Genomic DNA, 20434 nt, shown 5'->3' on the forward strand with positions numbered 1-20434 from the left:
TTTAGAGGGATGAGGGGTTGTAGTGGGTTTTCTAAGTGAAACCGGACCAGCCTTTATCTCTCCCCGAGCTGTGTCACGTGTCTCCTGCGAGGAAAGGTGTGTCAGTAAATAAAAAATTGTTGCTCTGCAGGATATTAGAATACGCCTGCTTCTTGAACTTAGCAATTATTCAAGGGAAACCACAAATGACAGACTATTTTTTCTTCTAATGTTCTCTCTTCTCATTAGCTTATTATTGAAGCCAAAATTGTACTGGTATTTCTACACTAGTTTAAAATGCCTGTGATTTAACCTACTAAATATTCAAAGTAATTGGGTGCATGGGTTTAATTTTCAGTCTACAAAAATGGTGGCTACAAAACGGCTTTTTGACAAGGTGAAGGACAAATTTTGTTTCTATTCTGGTTGTTCTTTCCCAGGATTTTATGAATGTAAGCCACTTTTTCTTTTTTTTTGGCAAAGCCAGAGCCGTATTCAGGTTTTTTGTCCGGTCGGATTCATTTTTTTGGGGGGGGGGAGGGAGAAAGGGGGGTACAAAACAAAATCTTAAAAAACGCATCGAAAATGTGGTTGTATCCATATTTGTTGAGCTTTTACGAGTAAGACAGATAAATCAAGGGGGGAGGGGGAGACGACCTTGGGCAGAGCCTAACGTTTAAGGATATTTAACAATGTGGTAGGCTCTAATTGGTCAAATTAAATATGCTTTCACTTACAGATAGAAATATTTTTTTAATATTTCGTCTCCGGCTAATCATAAAACTAGCTTTACGTTGTTTGAGCAACATGATGGGACGCAGAATCCTTTGATCGGCTTTGGTGACAAGAATCTTGTAAGAGCAATTCTTTGGGTTTGTTTCTCGACCTCTCTGCTGTTTTCGACACTTCAATATTTCTACATATGGCTCAAATGTATTATTTTTCCCTGTCTGCTTTTTATGGAAGGCGTGGGTCGTAAAATTATTCGACCAAGAATTGTAAGCTCTAGAGCCCTTTTTAAGAGCCCAAAATAATTGAAGGGTGACCAGTACCTCTCTAGCTACCATTTTTATACTTATTGACGACATGACTGCCTGTCCATGGATTATTCTTTATGGTTGATTGTGTTTGGCTATGCTGTTTGACCTATGTGATTGTATGGATGAGTAGGGTTAAGGCCTCGTTCAAGTGCTGGTGTATATTAATCACTAATTTAGGAAAACAGTCTTCCTTTTCTCCTTCTGTCTTTTTTTTTTTTTTTTTTTTTTTTTTTTTTTTTTTTTTTTTTTATGCGTTTGTGCTGTTGCATTGGTGATTTCTCTTTTCATGATATATATATATTATATGAAATATTATATTAAATAATAATAAGTTTTGAATTATTTTTCTTGAATAGACGTCAGCCTCTTCGAAGGATTCCTATTGGTCTAGGATGAAACAAAATCTGTCATCGATCGGTTAGAAAAGTTTTCGACCTATTTTAGGTGAAAAAATATTTCTGAGACAAGAGAGCTTTGACCTCTCATTCTCTCTCCCAAAGGTAATCCCTTTTGATTTACCTTATTACTGTACCGTGGAAAAAGTCCCCCACGAGCTAATATTGCAAAAAGGTCTAGGAAGATCAAGAAAAAACTTTTTTGAGCCCCCTCCCAGTAATATCTTCATAAACAAGAAATTTGAAATTCCATTGTGACAAGAGAGCTTTTACCTCTCATTCTCTCTCCCAAAGGTAATCCGTTTTGATTAAACTTATTACTGTACCGTGGAAAAAGTCCCCCAGGAGCTAATATTGCAAAAAGGTCTAGGAAGATCAAGAAAAGAAAAATTTTTTTGAGCCCCCTCCCAGTAATATCTTCATAAACAAGAAATTTGAAATCCCATTGTCCCGACCCGTCCCTCCAGAAACTTTCAACTCAGTAAACAAAGCCCTTCTTGAGACATTGCAGATCGGGGACGTAAACAGCAGGGGGAGGGGGCTCTTCTCAGAAATTCCAAGTTTTCTTGAATTTTTGGGCACTTCTCGCTCAAACTTTCAGAGATCTTTTTTCTCCCTCTCCCAAACAAGAAAAAGACTCCTACGAATGGACCAGCTGTAGACGCGTCATTTTCCTAAACTGGGTTCACTCACTGTATTTTGGTTTACCTGGAGACTTCAACATGAATATATTCCAGGAATATTCTTGAAGTTCTACAGGGTTTCATAGATCAAACAGTGGCATCCATTCTCTAAAATACAGAAGGGGGAGGGGTCAAAATATGTTTTCAAAACCCAGAGGAGGGGGTAATTTTGTTGTTTTTCGATGTTTTTCCATGAAAATACAGAAAAGGCGAATTCCAAAAAAAAGGTATTTCCGAAATAAAAAGAGTGAACTTTCAAGAGGGCACAAACGCTCCCCTCCCTAATTGGCGTCTTTAAGTGTAAAACGCTATTCGAAGTCAAATTCGAAGTTCACTTGGCCTCTGCAATACTACCTAGAAATTTAAACTCGATCCCCATGCTATTTTTATACCCCGGATACACATAGGTTCTTCTGATTTATCTCGATAGTTCACTCCGAATAGGGTTTAAGTTCTATAGAGTGAACATTATATTACAAGAATTTTTATTCGGAACGAATAAAAAATTCTAGCCAGTCCCCCCCTCTCTTCCTAAGCAGATAGTTAGGATGCCTTCCCCTTCTTGACAAACCTGATCCTCCGAGCTGTTGTAAAGATAGTACGAACGCGCTATTTTGATGATCTGTATGCGTAGTGTCTTTTGATTTATCCTCCCTCCTCCCCATAAGTCAAATTCATGATCCATTCAAACTCAAGGTGCCTGATACTCTAGGCAGGTGTCCCTTTCAAAAGGCTAACACACAGCTATTCATTCAATAAGAGAGTCACAGTTACTCCTGTCGGTTACCCGTTCCTTTTACCCAAACACTTAGAAAACTCTAGGCCTCTCCATTCACTTAAAAGTCCAGGGGGCTTGTCGGTCATATGTCAGTCCTAAAACACGGTAGTCCGTCTGAGACTCCAAATGGGCGAGCCTGTTAGGCTTAGGTCACTTGTTCGCCAGTGATTACAGGCAAATTCAGTCCCTATTTTGCATACAAGTCCATTGGACAATGTCCGTCATGAGTCAACTCAAGACTAATCTGCCGTTCCATCATAAATTTACTATGATAAAGAAGTAGCCTATAAACAGAATTAAAGGAAATAAAACTAATTTATTGGGAAGATACCAGGAGGAAAAGTTTGTAAAACGAATAACTCAATGTATACCCGTACAAATGAACGTATTTTGGAAGAAATATAGCCTCCCGGGGGCATACAGGTTAAAGCACATAAAAAATAGAACTTGTATTGAAATACAAGAAAAGCGAGAAAAATAAAAAGTTTGGGATTTCATAGAAGGAATTTAAAAACCCTCCATAGTATTTGCCCCCGTTAAAATACAACAACGAAAACAAACAGCCTGCACGTGAAAAAGTAAACTACCCAAAGAAAAAGGTGGAATGTTTGAGAGGCTTTTCACTCTCAGAAATCATATACATCAGGTGGCCAGTACCAAGCATGGCAGAAGTGTGCCAAGCATAGCGGAACTGTGAGAACAGTACTAAGAGTGAATGATCTGTGCCAAGCGTGGCATAAGTATCCCAAGCATGGCAGATGTGTGTCAAGTCCGGTACAAGATTGTGACTTCATAGCAATCTGGGAATGTACATTATACAATTGGGCTACTGAGTTAAGTAATCGAAAATGAAAGAGTCATTTGAAACAGACGGATACAAATAAAGTCCTTCAATAATCTAAACGTGAAACGGTCATACATTACTGTCCATGAATAATTGACTGAAAATGGACAGAAATAAAAATAAATAATCATACTAAACATAAAAGTAATGGGTACTGCTATATACAAATAATTAAATCCTAAGCGATTAAAAATTAAAATGAGCGCTGAAGTTAAACCAAACCGGACAAAAATTACTACCCATAGGAGTTGGGCTACAGTTCCCTTCTAACCGTAAACCAAAATAAAAAATAGTCGCTAGATAAAATCTGTAAACTTTAATTATTGATGCTTCCTGTAATTAGTATATTAAACATTAAACAATTATACATTAACCATTCAGTTCATTTTCAATAGTTCTTTCCAGTCACCTTGATTTTTATAGGGATTTTATTCTTTACTTTTTGTCAGTACTTTGGAAACTGAAGCACACTGCGTTTCAGACAAAAAGACAAATAATTCCATTCGTTTCGGGCGAAAACTCCACCATTTTGGCGGCACTTTCAAAGGGCTTTTAGGATATTGTTTGAATGTCCTTAAATTTACTCTTCAAATAATATTTTACCTTCAAAATTAATTGTAATAATAGTTATCCTTTCTGAATAAAATACAAATCATAATTTTTTTGTGCGAAAACTAAGCTTAGCTAGTGATATCTAGTACAATGAGGATCCTAAAATTTCCGAATAACCCGGTAATTTAAAACGTAGAGAAACGGAAAAATTATTGCGAATAATTTTATGGCGGAATCGTACCATGTGCGGAACAAGTGCTACAAGTGTGGTAGAAATGGGCCACGTGTGGCTTAACTGTGCAAAGAGTAGCATAACTGTACCAAGCATGGCGGAACTGCACCAAGAGTGGCAAAACTGTTTGGCACACTTGGGGTTCCAATATGTCAAGCAGGTGGTGAAAAGTGGGCATCCCTCGTGGAATAGTAACGGTACAAGTTCAGCCACTTCAACAAAGAATTTAACATGAGTTTCATTTAGCCAATCAACTGCACTGTCTAAGATATAAATATTGATTAGATGAAAGCTACTTTCCTAATAATAAGATTAAATAAAAAAGACTAGTTTTTTTTATCTGAAAGTAAGGGGCGACATTAAAACTTAAAACGAACAGAAATTACTCCATATATGAAATGGGTTGTCCCCTCCGCAATCCCTCGCTCTTTACGCTAAAGTTTTTAATTGTTTTAAAAAGTAGAATTGTGGCAAAAAGTCAAACTTTAGCGTAAAGAGCGAGGGATTGCGGAGGGGACAACCCATTTCATATACGGAGTAATTTCTGTTGGTTTGAAGTTTTAATGTCGCTCCTTACTTTCAGTTAAAAAAAAACTAGATTTTATTATTTAATTTCTGAACATATTTGAATTAATGCATGTTTAATTTTGGCTCTCCGCACATAAATTGCTAAAATGAAATTTGCATATTAATTCTTTTTTTTGGCTAAATGGCTTTCTCTTAGTTTTGATCAGACGATTTTGAGGAATAAGGGGTGGGGAAGGAGGCCTAGTTGCCCTCCAATTTTTCGGTTACTTAAAAAGGGAACTAGAACTTTTAATTTTTAACGAGCGTTTTTATTAGTAAAACTTAAGAATTAACTTAAATAACAAACTTTTATATTCTTATATTTTTATTATGTATATGAAGGGGTTTGTCCCCCCTTTAATACTTCGCTGTTTACACTAAATCTTAAATTTTGTCCCATTTCTTTAAGAATGACTCCTGAATCAGAAAGGCCGTAGAATAGATAGTTTAAATTACTAAAAATACTTTAGCATAAAGAGCGTGGTATTTATCTCCTCCTAAATACTTCGTTCTTTATGCTAAAGTATTTTTAGAACCCCTCATATGCGTAATAATCTCTATTCGTTTTAAGTTTTAATGCTACTCCTTACTTTCAATCGAAAAAACTTCTTCATGTTTATTTTTTCATTGTTTTTTTTTTATAGTAATGCTAGAAAATCCTGCGCCCTTTTCATTGAATTTCTCTTTCCCCATGACAGATTCCTCCAAGGAAAGATACTCCCACATAACCCTCTCCCCTCAATTCTACCCCCCAAACCAAACAAGAGCTATAAGCTCATATGGCACTTGTGACGAGGCATGAAGAGCTAAGAGCCAAGAGATCATATGGTATGAGCTCTAACAACATTCCATGAATCAATAGATTGATTTAAAAGGAAAATAAGAGGCTTAATGCCGGTCAGGTTTTAAAATAAGAGCTCTGAGTCACGATGTCCTCCTAAATATCTAAATTCATTAAGATCCGATCACTCACTCGTATGTTAAAAATATCTAATTTTTTCTAATTTTTCTTCTCCCTTTAGCCCCCCAGATGGTCAAATCTGGGAAACCGACTTTATCAAGTCATTTTGTGCTGCTCCTTGACACGCCTACCAATTTTCATCGTCCTAGTACGTCCAGAAGCACCAAACTCGCCAAATCACTGAACCCCTCCCTCCAACTCCCCCAAAGAGAGCGAATCTAGTACGGTTCCGTCAATCACGTATCAAAGACATTTGCTTATTCTATCCACCAAGCTTCAACCTGATTCCTCCACTCAAAATGTTTTCCAAGATTTACCCTCCACCCCCCTCCCCGATGTCAAAAGATCTGGTCGGGATTTGAAATAGGAGCTCTGAGACATGAATTCCTTCTAAATATCAAATTTCATTAAGATCCGATCATCTATTCGTAAGATAAAATACCCAAATTTTCACGTTTTCCAAGAATTGCGGTTTCCCCCTCCAATCCCCCCAATGTCACAGGATCTGTTAGGAAATTTAAAATTAGAGCTTTAAAGCACAAGATCCTTCTAAATATCGAATTTCATTAAGATCTGGTTACCCTTTCGTAAGTTACAAATACATCAATTTTCCAAATCCCCCCTAACTCCACCAAAGAGAGCAGATCCGGTCCGGTTATGTCAGTCATGTATATTAGACAGGTTTTTAGTCTTCCCATCCAGTTTCATTCTGATCTCACCGCTTTAAGTATTTTCAAAGATTTCCGGTACCCCCCAACTACCCACCCCCCCAATTACGCTGGATATGACTGAAATTTAAAATAAGAGATCTGAGTTACGAGGTCCTTCTATGTATGAAATTTCATTAAAATCCGATCACTCCTTGGTAAGTTGAAAATACTTCATTTTTTCTAATTTTTCAGGATTACCCCCCCCCCCAATAGAGCGGATCTGTTCCAATTATGTAAATCACATATCTAAGACTTCTACTTATTTTTCCCACCTAGTTTCATCCCGATCCCTCCAATCTAAGCGTTTTCAATCATTTTAGGTTCCCCCACCCTAAACTCCCCCAGTGTTACCAGATCCGGTCGGGACTTAAAATAAGAGCTTTGATACACGATATCCTGCTAAATATCAAATTTCATTGAGATCCGATCACCCGTTCGTAAGTTAAAAATACCACATTTTTTCTAATTTTTCAAAATTACCCCCCCCCCCAACTACCCCAAAGAGAGTGGATCCGTTCCGGTTATGTCAATCATGTATTGTAAGTGTTTTCAAAGTTTTAGGTTTCCCCCTCCCAACTCCCCCCAATGTCACCAGATCTGGTCGGGATTTAAAATAAGAGCTCTGAGACACGATATACTTCTAAATATCAAATTTCATTGAGATCCGATCACCCGTTCGTAAGTTAAAAATGCCTCATTTTTTTTAATTTTTCAGAATTTCCCCCCTCCAACTACCTCAAAGAGAGCGGATCCGTTCCGGTTATGTCAATCATGTATCTAGGACTTGTGCTTATTTTTCCCACCAAGTTTCATCCCGATCCCTTCACTCTCAGTGTTTTCCAAGTTTTAGGTTTCCCCCTCCCAACTCCCCCAATGTCACCAGATCCATTTGGATTTAAAATAAGAGCTCTAAGACACGATATCCTTCTAAATATCAAATTTCATTGAGATCCGATCACCCGTTCGTAAGTTAAAAATACCACCTTTTTTTCTAATTTTTCAAAATTACCCCCCCCCCCCAAACTACCCCAAAGAGAGCGGATCCGTTCCGGTTATGTCAATCATGTATTGTAAGTGTTTTCCAAGTTTTAGGTTTCCCCCTCCCAACTCCCCCCAATGTCACCAGATCTGGTCGGGATTTAAAATAAGAGCTCCGAGACACGATATACTTCTAAATATACAATTTCATTGAGATCTTATCACCCGTTCGTAAGTTAAAAATGCCTCATTTTTTTTTAATTTTTCAGAATTTCCCCCCTCCAACTACCTCAAAGAGAGCGGATCTGTTCCGGTTATGTCAATCATGTATCTAGGACTTGTGCTTATTTTTCCCACCAAGTTTCATCCCGATCCCTCCACTCTCAGTGTTTTCCAAGTTTTAGGTTTCCCCCTCCCAACTCCCCCCAATGTCACCAGATCCAGTTGGATTTAAAATAAGAGCTCTGAGACACGATATCCTTCTAAATATCAAATTTCATTGAGATCCGATCACCTGTTCGTAAGTTAAAAATACTTCATTTTTTCTAATTTTTCATGATTAACCCCCCCCCCCAACTACCCCAAAGAGAGCAGGTCCGTTCCGGTTATGTTAGTCACGTATCTTAGACAGGTTTTTATTCTTCTCATCCAGTTTCATCCTGATCTCACCGCTTTAAGTATTTTCTAAGATTTCCGGTTCCCCCCAACTGCCCCCCCCCAATTACGCTGGATCAGGTTGAGATTTAAAGTAAGAGATCTGAGTTACGAGGTCCTTCTAAATATGAATTTTCATGAGGATCCGATCACTCCTTCGGAAGTTAAAAATACGTCATTTTTTCTAATTTTTCAGAATCCACCCCCCCCCCAACACAGCGGATCCATTCCAATTATGTAAATCACGTATCTAAGACTTCTGCCTATTTTTCCCACCAAGTTTCATCCCGATCCCTCCAATCTAAGCGTTTTCCATCATTTTAGGTTCCCCCACCCCAAACTTCCCCCAATGTCACCAGATCCGGTAGGGACTTAAAATAAGAGCTTTGAGAGACGATATCCTTCTAAATATCAAATTTCATTGAGATCCCATCTCCCGTCCGTAAGTTAAAAATACCACAAAATACCATCAAATTTCATTGAGATCCCATCTCCCGTTCGTAAGTTAAAAATACCACATTTTTTCTAATTTTTCAAAATTAACCCCCCTCCCCAAATTACCCCAAAGAGAACGGATCCGTTCTAGTTATGTCAATCATTTATCTAGGACTTGTGCTTATTTTTTCCACCAAGTTTCATCCCGATACCTACACTCTAAGTGTTTTCCAAGTTTTAGGTTTCCCCCTCCCAACTCCCCCCCCCCCCCAATGTCACCAGATCTGGTTGGGATTTAAAATAAGAGCTCTGAGACACGATATCCTTCTAAATATCAAATTTCATTGAGATCCGATCACCCGTTCGTAAGTTAAAAATACCTCTTTTTTTTAATTTTTCAGAATTACCCCCCCAACCACCCCAAAGAGAGCGGATCCGTTCCGGTTATCTCAGTCATGTATCTAGGACTTGTGCTTATTTTTCCCACCAAGTTTCATCCCGATCCCTCCACTTTTAGTGTTTTCCAAGATTTTAGGTTTCCCCTCCCGTCTCCCCCCCCCCCCAATATCACCAGATCCGGTCGGGATTTAAATTAACAGCTCTAAGACACGATATCCTCCCAACATCAAATTTCATTAAGATCTGATCTACCGTTCGTAAGTTAAAAATACTTTATTTTTTTTTTAAATACAATTTTTCTATTTTTTCCAAATTAACGGGCCCCCCACTCTCCCCCACATTGTCAAATCGGGAAAATGACTATTTCTAATTTAACCTGGTCCGGTCCCTGATACGCCTGCCAAATTTCATCGTCCTAGTTTACCTGGAAGTGCCTAAAGTAGCAAAACCGGGACCGACAGACAGACAAACCGACAGACAGACTAACAGAATTTGCGATTGCTATATGTCGCTTGGTTAATACCAAGTGCCATAAAAAATCGCCCTGAAAAAGTCTGTACACTTCCCAAAATCCATAACTGTATGTAAACACTGGTCAAAGTTTGTAACGTCCAGCCACTCCCCCAGGGACTGTGGGGGAGTAAGTAATCTCCAAAGACATAGTTATTATGGATTTCGACTATGGGGAACAAAATGGCTATCTCAAAATTTTGATCAGTTGACTTTGGGAAAAAATGAGCGTGGAAGGGGCCTAGGTGCCATCCAATTTTTTGGTCACTTAAAAAGGGCACTAGAACTTTTCATTTCCATTAGAATGAGCCCTCTTGCGACATTCTAGGATCATTTGGTTAATACGATGACCCCTGGGAAAAAACAAAAAAAAACAAACAAACACGTACCCGTGACCTTTCTTCTGGCAAAAAATACGAAATTCCACAGTTTTGTAGATAGGAGCTTGAAATTTTTGCCATAGAGTTCTCTGATATGCTGAATGCTATGATGTGATTTTCGTTAAGATTCTATGACTTTTAGGGGGTGTTTCCCCATATTTTCCAAAATAAGGCGAATTTTCTTAGGCTCGTAACCATTGATGACAAAGACTAAATTTGATGAAACTTAAATACTGTAAATCAGCATGAAAATCCGATTCTTTTTATGTATCTTTTGGCATCAAAATTCTGTTTTTTTAAAGTTTCGTTTACTATTGAGCCGCGTCGCTGCTCACTACAGTTCGTTACCACGAACTGTTTGATTAGGCCAATAACATCATTTTGTGTTAGGGCGAAATGCACAAGATTTTGGAAAGAAACTTAATGACGCTCTAATTAAATACCAAAAATGAACGAATTTAACATCATTTTGTGTTAGGGCGAAATGCACAAGATTTTGGAAAGAAACTTAATGACGCTCTAATTAAATACCAAAAATGAACGAATTTAACAGAAAACGCAAGAATTTGTGAAAAAAAAACTGTAAAAATCAAAATATTAAGCCCAAGTAACATACAAAAAGTTTATGAGAAACTAAAACTGTTTGTATTAAATGTATTTAATGTACTTCAGACCAGATAAGAAACTTTATTGTTTTTGCACATTGACGAAGAATGAGAAAAAAATATAAAAAAATAGAAGTAAATCAAGTTTTTTACATTTGTATATGAGTTTGACACGAGGAACAGTGGCAAAGTGCGTGTGTGTAGCTTTAATGCCCACGTGCTGGGCTGCTAACAAAAGTATGCGTTGGGATGAAACTTTTTAAGCATATTTTTTAAGCAGGGACTGGCTCATAGATATCCAGCTCATAGATATCGATATCCTTCTAAATATCAAATTTCATTGAGATCCCATCTCCCGTTCATAAGTTAAAAATACCACAAAATACCATCAAATTTCATTGAGATCCCATCTCCCGTTCGTAAGTTAAAAATACCACATTTTTTCTAATTTTTCAAAATTAACCCCCCTCCCCAAATTACCCCAAAGAGAGCGGATCCGTTCCAGTTATGTCAATCATGTATCTAGGACTTGTGCTTATTTTTTCCACCAAGTTTCATCCCGATACCTACACTCTAAGTGTTTTCCAAGTTTTAGGTTTCCCCCTCCCAACTCCCCCCCCCAATGTCACCAGATCTGGTCGGGATTTAAAATAAGAGCTCTGAGACACGATATCCTTCTAAATATCAAATTTCATTGAGATCCGATCACCCGTTCGTAAGTTAAAAATACCTCATTTTTTTAATTTTTCAGAATTACCCCCCTCCAACTACCCCAAAGAGAGCGGATCCGTTCCGGTTATGTCAATCATGTATCTAGGACTTGTGCTTATTTTTCCCACCAAGTTTCATCCCGATCCCTCCACTTTAAGTGTTTTCCAAGATTTTAGGTTTCCCCTCCCATCTCCCCCCCAATATCACCAGATCCGGTCGGGATTTAAAATAACAGCTCTAAGACACGATATCCTTCCCAACATCAAATTTCATTAAGATCTGATCTACCGTTCATAAGTTAAAAATACTTTATTTTTTTTTTTAAATACAAATTTTCTATTTTTTCCAAATTAACGGGCCCCCCACTTTCCCCCACATGGTCAAATCGGGAAAATGACTATTTCTAATTTAATCTGGTCCGGTCCCTGATACGCCTGCCAAATTTCATCGTCCTAGTTTACCTGGAAGTGCCTAAAGTAACAAAACCGGGACCGACAGACAGACAAACCGACAGACAGACTGACAGAATTTGCGATTGCTATATGTCGCTTGGTTAATACCAAGTGCCATAAAAAATCGCCCTGAAAAAGTCTGTACACTTCCCAAAATCCATAACTGTATGTAAACACTGGTCAAAGTTTGTAACGTCCAGCCACTCCCCCAGGGACTGTGGGGGAGTAAGTAATCTCCAAAGACATAGTTATTATGGATTTCGACTATGGGGAACAAAATGGCTATCTCAAAATTTTGATCAGTTGACTTTGGGAAAAAATGAGCGTGGGAGGGGGCCTAGGTGCCATCCAATTTTTGGTCACTTAAAAAGGGCACTAGAACTTTTCATTTCCATTAGAATGAGCCCTCTTGCGACATTCTAGGATCATTTGGTTAATACGATGACCCCTGGGAAAAAAACAAAAAAAAAACAAATAAACACGCACCCGTGACCTTTCTTCTGGCAAAAAATAAGAAATTCCACAGTTTTGTAGATAGGAGCTTGAAATTTTTGCCATAGGGTTCTCTGATACACTGAATGCGATGATGTGATTTTCGTTAAGATTCTATGACTTTTAGGGGATGTTTCCCCATATTTTCCAAAATAAGGCAAATTTTCTTAGGCTCGTAACCATTGATGACAAAGACTAAATTTGATGAAACTTAAATACTGTAAATCAGCATGAAAATCCGATTCTTTTGATGTATCTTTTGGCATCAAAATTCTGTTTTTTTAAAGTTTCGTTTACTATTGAGCCGCGTCGCTGCTCACTACAGTTCGTTACCACGAACTGTTTGATTAGGCCAATAACATTATTTTGTGTTAGGGCGAAATGCACAAGATTTTGGAAAGAAACTTAATGACGCTCTAATTAAATACCAAAAATGAACGAATTTTACAGAAAACGCAAGAATTTGTGAAAAAACTATAAAAATCAAAATATTAAGCCCAAGTAACATACAAAAAGTTTATGAGAAACTAAAACTGTTTGTATTAAATGTATTTAATGTACTTCAGACCAGATAAGAAACTTTATTGTTTTTGCACATTGACGAAGAATGAGAAAAAAATTTATGGAGGAAAAAGAATTTTCATTACCAAAGTTTTTTAAAGCATTTTTTTTTATCAAACACGAAGATTTATCTATTCCAAATCAGACCAAATTATCTTTTCAAAATCACTGTTTTCATGTATAGAGTTCCTGGTAAATTCACTGTTGTCTCCCGATCCCTTCTGTGCATTTTTTCTTGCTGTTCACTTCAACTAGACTCAACCTTCTTTTTTTTCCTCTTTTTATTTCTTGAGACAAGCTTGCGTCCTTCGGCAGGTGTGCTGTTGTTACATTTTACAGAAACAGGTTCTCTGATTTCCATATTACTTCCAACTCTTGAGTCTAAAGTAAGTAAGGATTCATTCCAGAAGGCTTCGAGCTTTGGAAATATTTTTCCCAGTATTCTTTCAATCGGTGAAACGTAATTATTTCTCAGTCGTCAATAGAGTTATAAACTATTGAGTGTCATATCTATTTATCCAGTATCTCGAGTTGGCCTAGTATCTGGGCGAAATACCTGTGATTTTGCTTTAGCTGAAGACCTTCACTGGATAATTCAAGAAACAATCTTTTAAATAAATTGTTTGACTGAGCCACATCAAAAATGGTTTTGAATTCTGGTATATTATGCACAGTTTTTATCTCTATAGGTGTGCCATTAGGGAACAATCTATCTACAGATGCAGCAAGATACTGATGCTGTGAATGCACACTCCCTTTATTATTTTTAAGTGGAATTTTTTTTCTATGCTTCTAGTGTCATTACTTCTAAATCTAAGCCCTTTTTCATTAGGACAGAGCAGAATATAGATCCAAAAATTCGAATTTGCTGAATAATCGGGGCAACCCTGGTGCTGTTGTTTTTGGTTGCAATTCTGTGGAAGTAACTACTTGTTATTTTCTTATATCTTTCTTCAACCCAATTGTCATTTTTGGATTGCCCCTTGGTAATGTTGAACAAACAGTTTCCAATTTTAAATACTGGTCAGTATATTTTTGTATGGCCAAATTTATTTCATCAGAAGTCATGTCTGGCTTATTGCAATTTGGTCCATAATCACGATTACCAAAGTTATAATTTCTATTTTTTAATTTAGCAACGTGTTTTCCTCCAAAAGCACTATAGTAACCGGTCAAATTACGTTTAGATCTTACATGAAGTTTACCCGTTTTATTACAATATTTTTTGTTACGCTAGAAGGACTAAGCCCAAAAATAGTTTTTCAAGCTAACTGATGCCGTTTTGGACCTAAATTATAAGCAAGACTTACTCCATTAACTCTTGCATGGTATGACCTCGTTTAGAGCGGGTTATTTGCTTTCCTCCGATGAATTTTGTAACAACTGACATGTAGCTTTCAGCTAAATTTGTTGTTGAGTCATTTCGAAGCTACTCTGCTTTTCAACACGCAATTTCGACCCCCTGTCATAACATCTTCAAACACGTGCAGGGGATAAGTATCCCACCGACCTTCTATTTTACCGTTCACGGTCAATTCAGCAATCTAAGTACAGCCAGAATCACATTTTGTGCGGTTTCCAAAAACATGGTACGGACCTCTTTTTAACAAGTGTTTCAGTTCTTTTGCTGTTCCATTATTTTCAGAATGTATTTTCATCGCACCCCTTGAAGTTTTTGTCAGTTGCTGGATAATTCCTCTAGGAAGAAATTTGGCGTACAAACCTTTTTTTATTTTTGCACAAATTATATGGAAGGGTTGTATAACTTTTTGTGACGAGATTTGCACATTCATCTTTTCATATGTTGGAACCGTAGGAAACACTTTGTTTTAGCTTATAAAAAAAACAATAGAATCACCGTCACCAAAAACTCTAAAAACTGTAATCCGTGCATCTCCTCACTGGAACAAAAGCTTTCAACTAGAATATCTGTTTCCATGCTCTTCGAATTTCCGTTGTAATTCAGAACGCAGAAATGATCTTTGGGAACAACTTTGATGTTTGCAGAAAAAAAAATATATATATAACAGTATTTATTTTTTATGCCAACATATAACAGTTTTTTTCGTAAATGCATCTATGATAACTGCAACACATCCTTTGGCCGAATAATCATATCCTTTGCTACGCTTATACCAGTCTCTATCACTTATCACTTTTGTCCAGTATGAGTCCTCTTTATACCTATCATCATGACGAGCTGATTGTAAGGCCTCTCTTCCATTTTCTAGCAAAACTTCCGATAAACTATTCATCCAAGCATTACCAAGCTACTTTTCAATACGGGAATAAACTATTTGTAACATTGGTATCACTCCAAGCACCACGAAGAATTCACAGAGTGTATAATACCCTCCTCCAGTGCCCATGGCTTCCCAAACAACCTTCAAATTCAAGCAGCCTTTAAGATTGATCTTTTTTGGAGAAAGCAGCCTGTGTCTGTTCTGTAAAACTTGAAAGATATTCTTTTACGCTTGTTACTGGACATTCTGGTTTGCCTTTAATCCTCTTTTCCCAGTTACACTTATTGCACTTAACTTTCCGTTCAGTTTTTAGGCCTTTCTTTCTAATTGCTTTATAATCAATTTTCCATATGATAATGATTTCGCAACTGATTTTTTGTGTAAATGGTGAGGTTACTTCAGTAAAGAAATACCTTAGATTCACAATACATATTCCATCTGGAATTCCAGGTAAGTCTATATCGGTATTGGTGTCGGGGCAATAAATACCATAAGAACCACCACCGTTTCCCAATTTATTTGCTTAGTCTATAAGAGGATTTGCTGAAAATTCATGAGAAATTTTAGATCCACTGGAAAAATTATCTTTACCTTGTTCTCCAGGCTGCACCTTCCTCAAAAAAATGAAAGAAACCATAGAAAAAAAAAAAACACTTGTTGATAAACCAATCATTTGTGAACATACACACATATGGGAAGTATAGATTAATATTACCATATTGGAAGAGCGACCTTATACAGCTTATGAAGTACAAGGTAAAGATCATCAGAGGTAAAATATGACACTTAATTTTACTTAGCTTGAAGTTTAGTTGACTTATGTCTTTCCAGACATGCACACGTGTGGGTGGCACAGTTTCAAACCCCTCCCATCAGAAACATTTGTATGCTTGAGATTTTTTCATTAATTTTTTTTATATTATTAGTCTTTTATAGAAGGTGCTCCCTGTCAGAAATAACATCCCACATCCAGCACCCCTTCCCTCCAAAAAATCTCTTCTGCTTAATATTCCGTAAACAAAAAGTTTTTGTCCCTCCAAATCGTGAACATGTAGAACTCACAAACCTTCGGAAGCGATTTTACAAGCTTTTGGACGAGAGGGAATGAAACTTGTATATGTAATATTCACTTACCGGTATTTTAAACCCAGCCACCTTCTGTTGATATTTTTCTTCATAATGAAGAAAAATGTCTTAAGACATAAAGACATAAAGGCATAAAGACATAATACCTTGTGGAGTAAAATCCAACCTTTCTTTCTATTGGCCGAAGGACAACGCTACTAAGCCGGGAACAGGGGTAAAATAAAGTAAAAAGCAAGCAAATTTTGAAATTGTATTTTTCTGATTTTGCTTTCAAACTATTTGTGATAGACATCAGAGGTTTGCTGTAATGGTTGTAGATTGTAAAATTTACACATAATCCAAAATTCTACCCTCTGGATCCAACTTTATACCTTCTAGCAAGAAAAATGTTGAAAATTAAAAATAATTTTTTGCACCATTAAAAACAAAAATATAGCAATTCTGCAACGAACATTTTTTATTTGAATACTGGCAGAATGAATAAAAAAAAATCTACTGTTATTTCCTATCCTTTTAAATTTTTATTCAACAAACTAAAATAACTTGATTTCTTTTTTTCCGCAATGTGTAAAGCATATACAGAAAAAGTGAAACCATCATTTTTTCCCTTTTTAACTCGAGAGTCATTAAAAAAAATCGGCTCAAGATCGCTTAAATCGCAGAGGTTATTCATGATTTTCTATCATAGGAAAAATAGCATTGGACACAAATTAAGATGATTAGCCTTAAGAGGCAATTAGCTTACCCTCAGTGAAAAACGAGTGGTGGGTAACAGAATGCATTTGACTTGTATAATTTGGGCTATATGTTTACACATAAGCGGGTGGGGGTTAAGTATTTGAACAGGGTCAAGTTAGAAAACAAATTTTATTACATAATATTCAGAGAATTTGTAGCTAACACATTTTGCATGCAGATGCGCTACACTTTACCCCTTTCTAATGTGCAAATATATAGCCCAAATTTGTATCTAGAGTATTATATTTTCATCATGTTTTAGTATTTTTCATTAGGATTAACCTAACTTCACTTCACGAGTGTGTTTGTTATAACAGATAAGTACCAAAATTTCTTATCCTTTCCCCACAAAGTTGTCACAATTATAATCCTTGTGGGCTTTAATAAATCCTCAATGAAAATAAGTTGTTTGTAAAAGTAAATATTTGATCGGTAAAATAAGTTTATAATTTGTCCACGTTCAAATCCCGAAATTCGCCTAAACAATGAGGCCAACTGCTCTACTTTTTAAATGTATTTTCACCTGGCCAGGAATCCCAAGTGTCGAAATATATTCATGATACTTAATTAACTGTCAAATCATTTTGAAGCACTTCAAAGAGAACTTTTTTTTTTAGATTCCTAATAGCACTGTGCTAGAGGGTGCCTACAAGAAAAGAAGAACACAATCTAATATTCTGTCATGCTAAAGTATTTTCTACAATTTCATCTTTGAAAATTTTCCGTTTATTTGGTGATATTTTAAGTGAATCAATGATACGATATGACCAGGGTACAAATATTCACTGCAGTGAATAGTGCGGTTGAAAATAGTCGAATCGATGGTACTCCTATGTTCGAGACATTGCGACGTATTTCCGATTGCTGGAAAATATTTCGAGAAAGAATCGACAAAATTCTACTGCCGCCAGAGCCAACTTGGAGTAGTTTGGGTGGTTGCATCGTTTTCATCATTGTTCATTCTTATCTTATATATTCTGAAATGGAAACCCTTTTAGAATTTTATTATGATGAAGGATATTTCATTGGTGTGCCATTGTGTTACATCCCCTTCTTCATTATATTTTGGAGATCTTGTACCAACCTCCAATATACAGTTGATACATATAAAGAAGTTAACTACAAGTCAGAAGTTTTTAAACGAAGCTTCATGCTTAAAGGGTTACTAATAGTAGTTGGTCTTATAGCGCCATCTGTCTCTCAGCTAGTTGATACTTCATACATGATTTGCACAACAATGAAAGAATTTAAGCATGAAAGACAATATGAAATCGATAAAGGTGAAAGAATTTACAGAAAAGTTCAAACTGAATTATTTGTTCAAGTTACTTTAGTTCAAATTATCCATATTTTGCGTGCTTATGAGCATATACAAGGAAACGAAGCGGTCTACTTAGAGTTTTTATCGGCTTTAACGGTACCCTACACAATACTAATGAAGAATTTAGCTGAAAGACAAACTTTAGGACTTCCAAGGCCTCCATTGAAACAAAAAATATTGAAATATATTGAGCATATTCTGTGCTACAGTGTGAACACAACGGTTACGGCAATTTATTTGTGTGAATTTAGGGATGACCCCACACCAGCTTGGACAATGATGTTACTCATGACTGTCAGTAGATGGGTTTTACATGCCGTTGTTTACTGGAAGGAGGTAAAATCTAGGATTTTTATGGTAGCTAAAAACCATATATGTATCATCATCACCTTTAAAATTATACCCAAACTCATGTGGGACTCTCTTCCCCGAACCCATGCACTTGAGAAGATATATCCAACACCACTGGCGTCTTTCATATTTCATATTGTTAAGATTTTGCTCACGTTAGCACAGTTTTTCATTGTAGTTGTGCACGGTGATTTTATAAGAACCCGAACAATTCCGTGTCTTATCCTAAGTTCGTTGACATTAGTGTCAATACTTGGTATTGGTTTCATACTTGGCAAACAGTCTTATAATGTTCCAAAAGAATATTACCAAGAATTTACTTGCGAGGAAGTGATCGAAAAAAGAAGAGCTGCGAGAGAGAAGGCAAGAGAACAAGATTTACTAAATGGAACTAGATCAAGGGAAAGCTCTTGAGGCTAATGTCAACTGTCAAGTGTTCTAGATTTATAAAAGGTAAAAGTAGGGGTACTAATCCGTTTTGACTTTGAATAAATGCATTTGTCAAAATTTCCTTGAATTTAATTTTGAAAAAAAAAAAACACCTAGCCCAGCATTTTTATTTAATGTAGGTCGTGACCCATAGGAAACTTATTCAAGGCAATGATGAAGAAAGTAAATCAAGTTTTTTACATTTGTTTATCAGTTTGACACGAGGAACAGTGGCAAAGTGCGTGTGTGTAGCTTTAATGCCCACGTGCTGGGCTGCTAACAAAAGTATGCGTTGGGATGAAACTTTTTAAGCATATTTTTTAAGCAGGGACTGGCTCATAGGAACATTTTGCCAGGCCACGATGCAAATCAATTCAAATCAAAAGCAAATCAATTTTTTATATTCTTTTTCATCAGCTAGACACTAGGAACAGTGGCAAAACTTGTATGTGTACTCTTTCATATAGCTTTGTTACCCATGTCTGAGCTGCTAACAAAAGTAAGCGTTGGGATAAAACTTTTTAGCATATTTTTTAAGCTTGCCAATTATTTTTTCACTCGTCAAAGTATTAATTGGATGAAGTGTGGTGGTTGGATTTAATGAAGTTTGTTAAAGAAATCAAAGAATCAGCCATTAGTGTGGGTATACTGTCCAAGGCCATATCTAGGAGGGTTCCGGATTTGAGCCCCTTAGCCCCAGAGTTTCTGCCCGAAGCGTAAAGTGTAAGAAAAATACATTTTAAAAATTGTTCATGGGTTTTCCCAAGTTTTTTAGCCCCCCCCCATCAAACAAAAGCCCAGGATACGCCATTGATACTGCAGCATGCATAAACAAGCGTTGGTGGTAAAATGATTGCCATTAAATTTAAACCTAATTTTGGAAGAATGCCTCAATTTTAAAAATCATATAAAATATCGTCCATTGCAGACTTGCACACAATAATAGGCACCTTTTTTTGTATTTTAGTTTACGGTGGCTTTCAAAAGGATAGGTTCAAAAACGTCTGTTTGATCTAAAAGACGAAAAGTTACATTTCTAAATGAAAATCCACCATGTTTCCACTTAATTGATAGGTCAAAAGATTTTAAGTGATTGATAAAAATAGCTTATTTGTGCAATAAGTAAGAACAACATTATCCTACTCCGCAAGAAACTAAAATTTGGAGATCTGCCATTTGGCATAATTTTTTCTGCTCTTTCGAATGATTTGTGAAGGGAGTCTGTATGCTCCTCTGTCGCTTAACAATAAGAAACCCAAGTTTTATCCCAAACGACGTATCAATACTCAACAATCAAAGTCTACTATCTTCCTTATTCGGACAAACTATCCTTAACGTCGAAGGAAAA

General features: G+C 36.6%; 1 protein-coding gene across 1 annotated transcript in view; it reads left to right on the forward strand.

Annotated features, from left to right (window-relative positions):
- Positions 1 to 19164, forward strand: part of LOC136039322 (uncharacterized) — a 72482-nt gene extending 53318 nt beyond the window's left edge. The window contains exon 2 of the mRNA XM_065722945.1: positions 17603 to 19164. Coding sequence (XP_065579017.1) covers positions 17749 to 19071 — 1323 coding nt within the window. The 5' untranslated portion in view covers positions 17603 to 17748 and the 3' untranslated portion in view covers positions 19072 to 19164. The remainder of the gene's footprint in view (positions 1 to 17602) is intronic.
- Positions 19165 to 20434: the final 1270 nt, after the last annotated feature.

This window comes from Artemia franciscana, chromosome 19 (assembly GCF_032884065.1).
Source record: "Artemia franciscana chromosome 19, ASM3288406v1, whole genome shotgun sequence".
NCBI lineage: Eukaryota > Metazoa > Arthropoda > Branchiopoda > Anostraca > Artemiidae > Artemia > Artemia franciscana.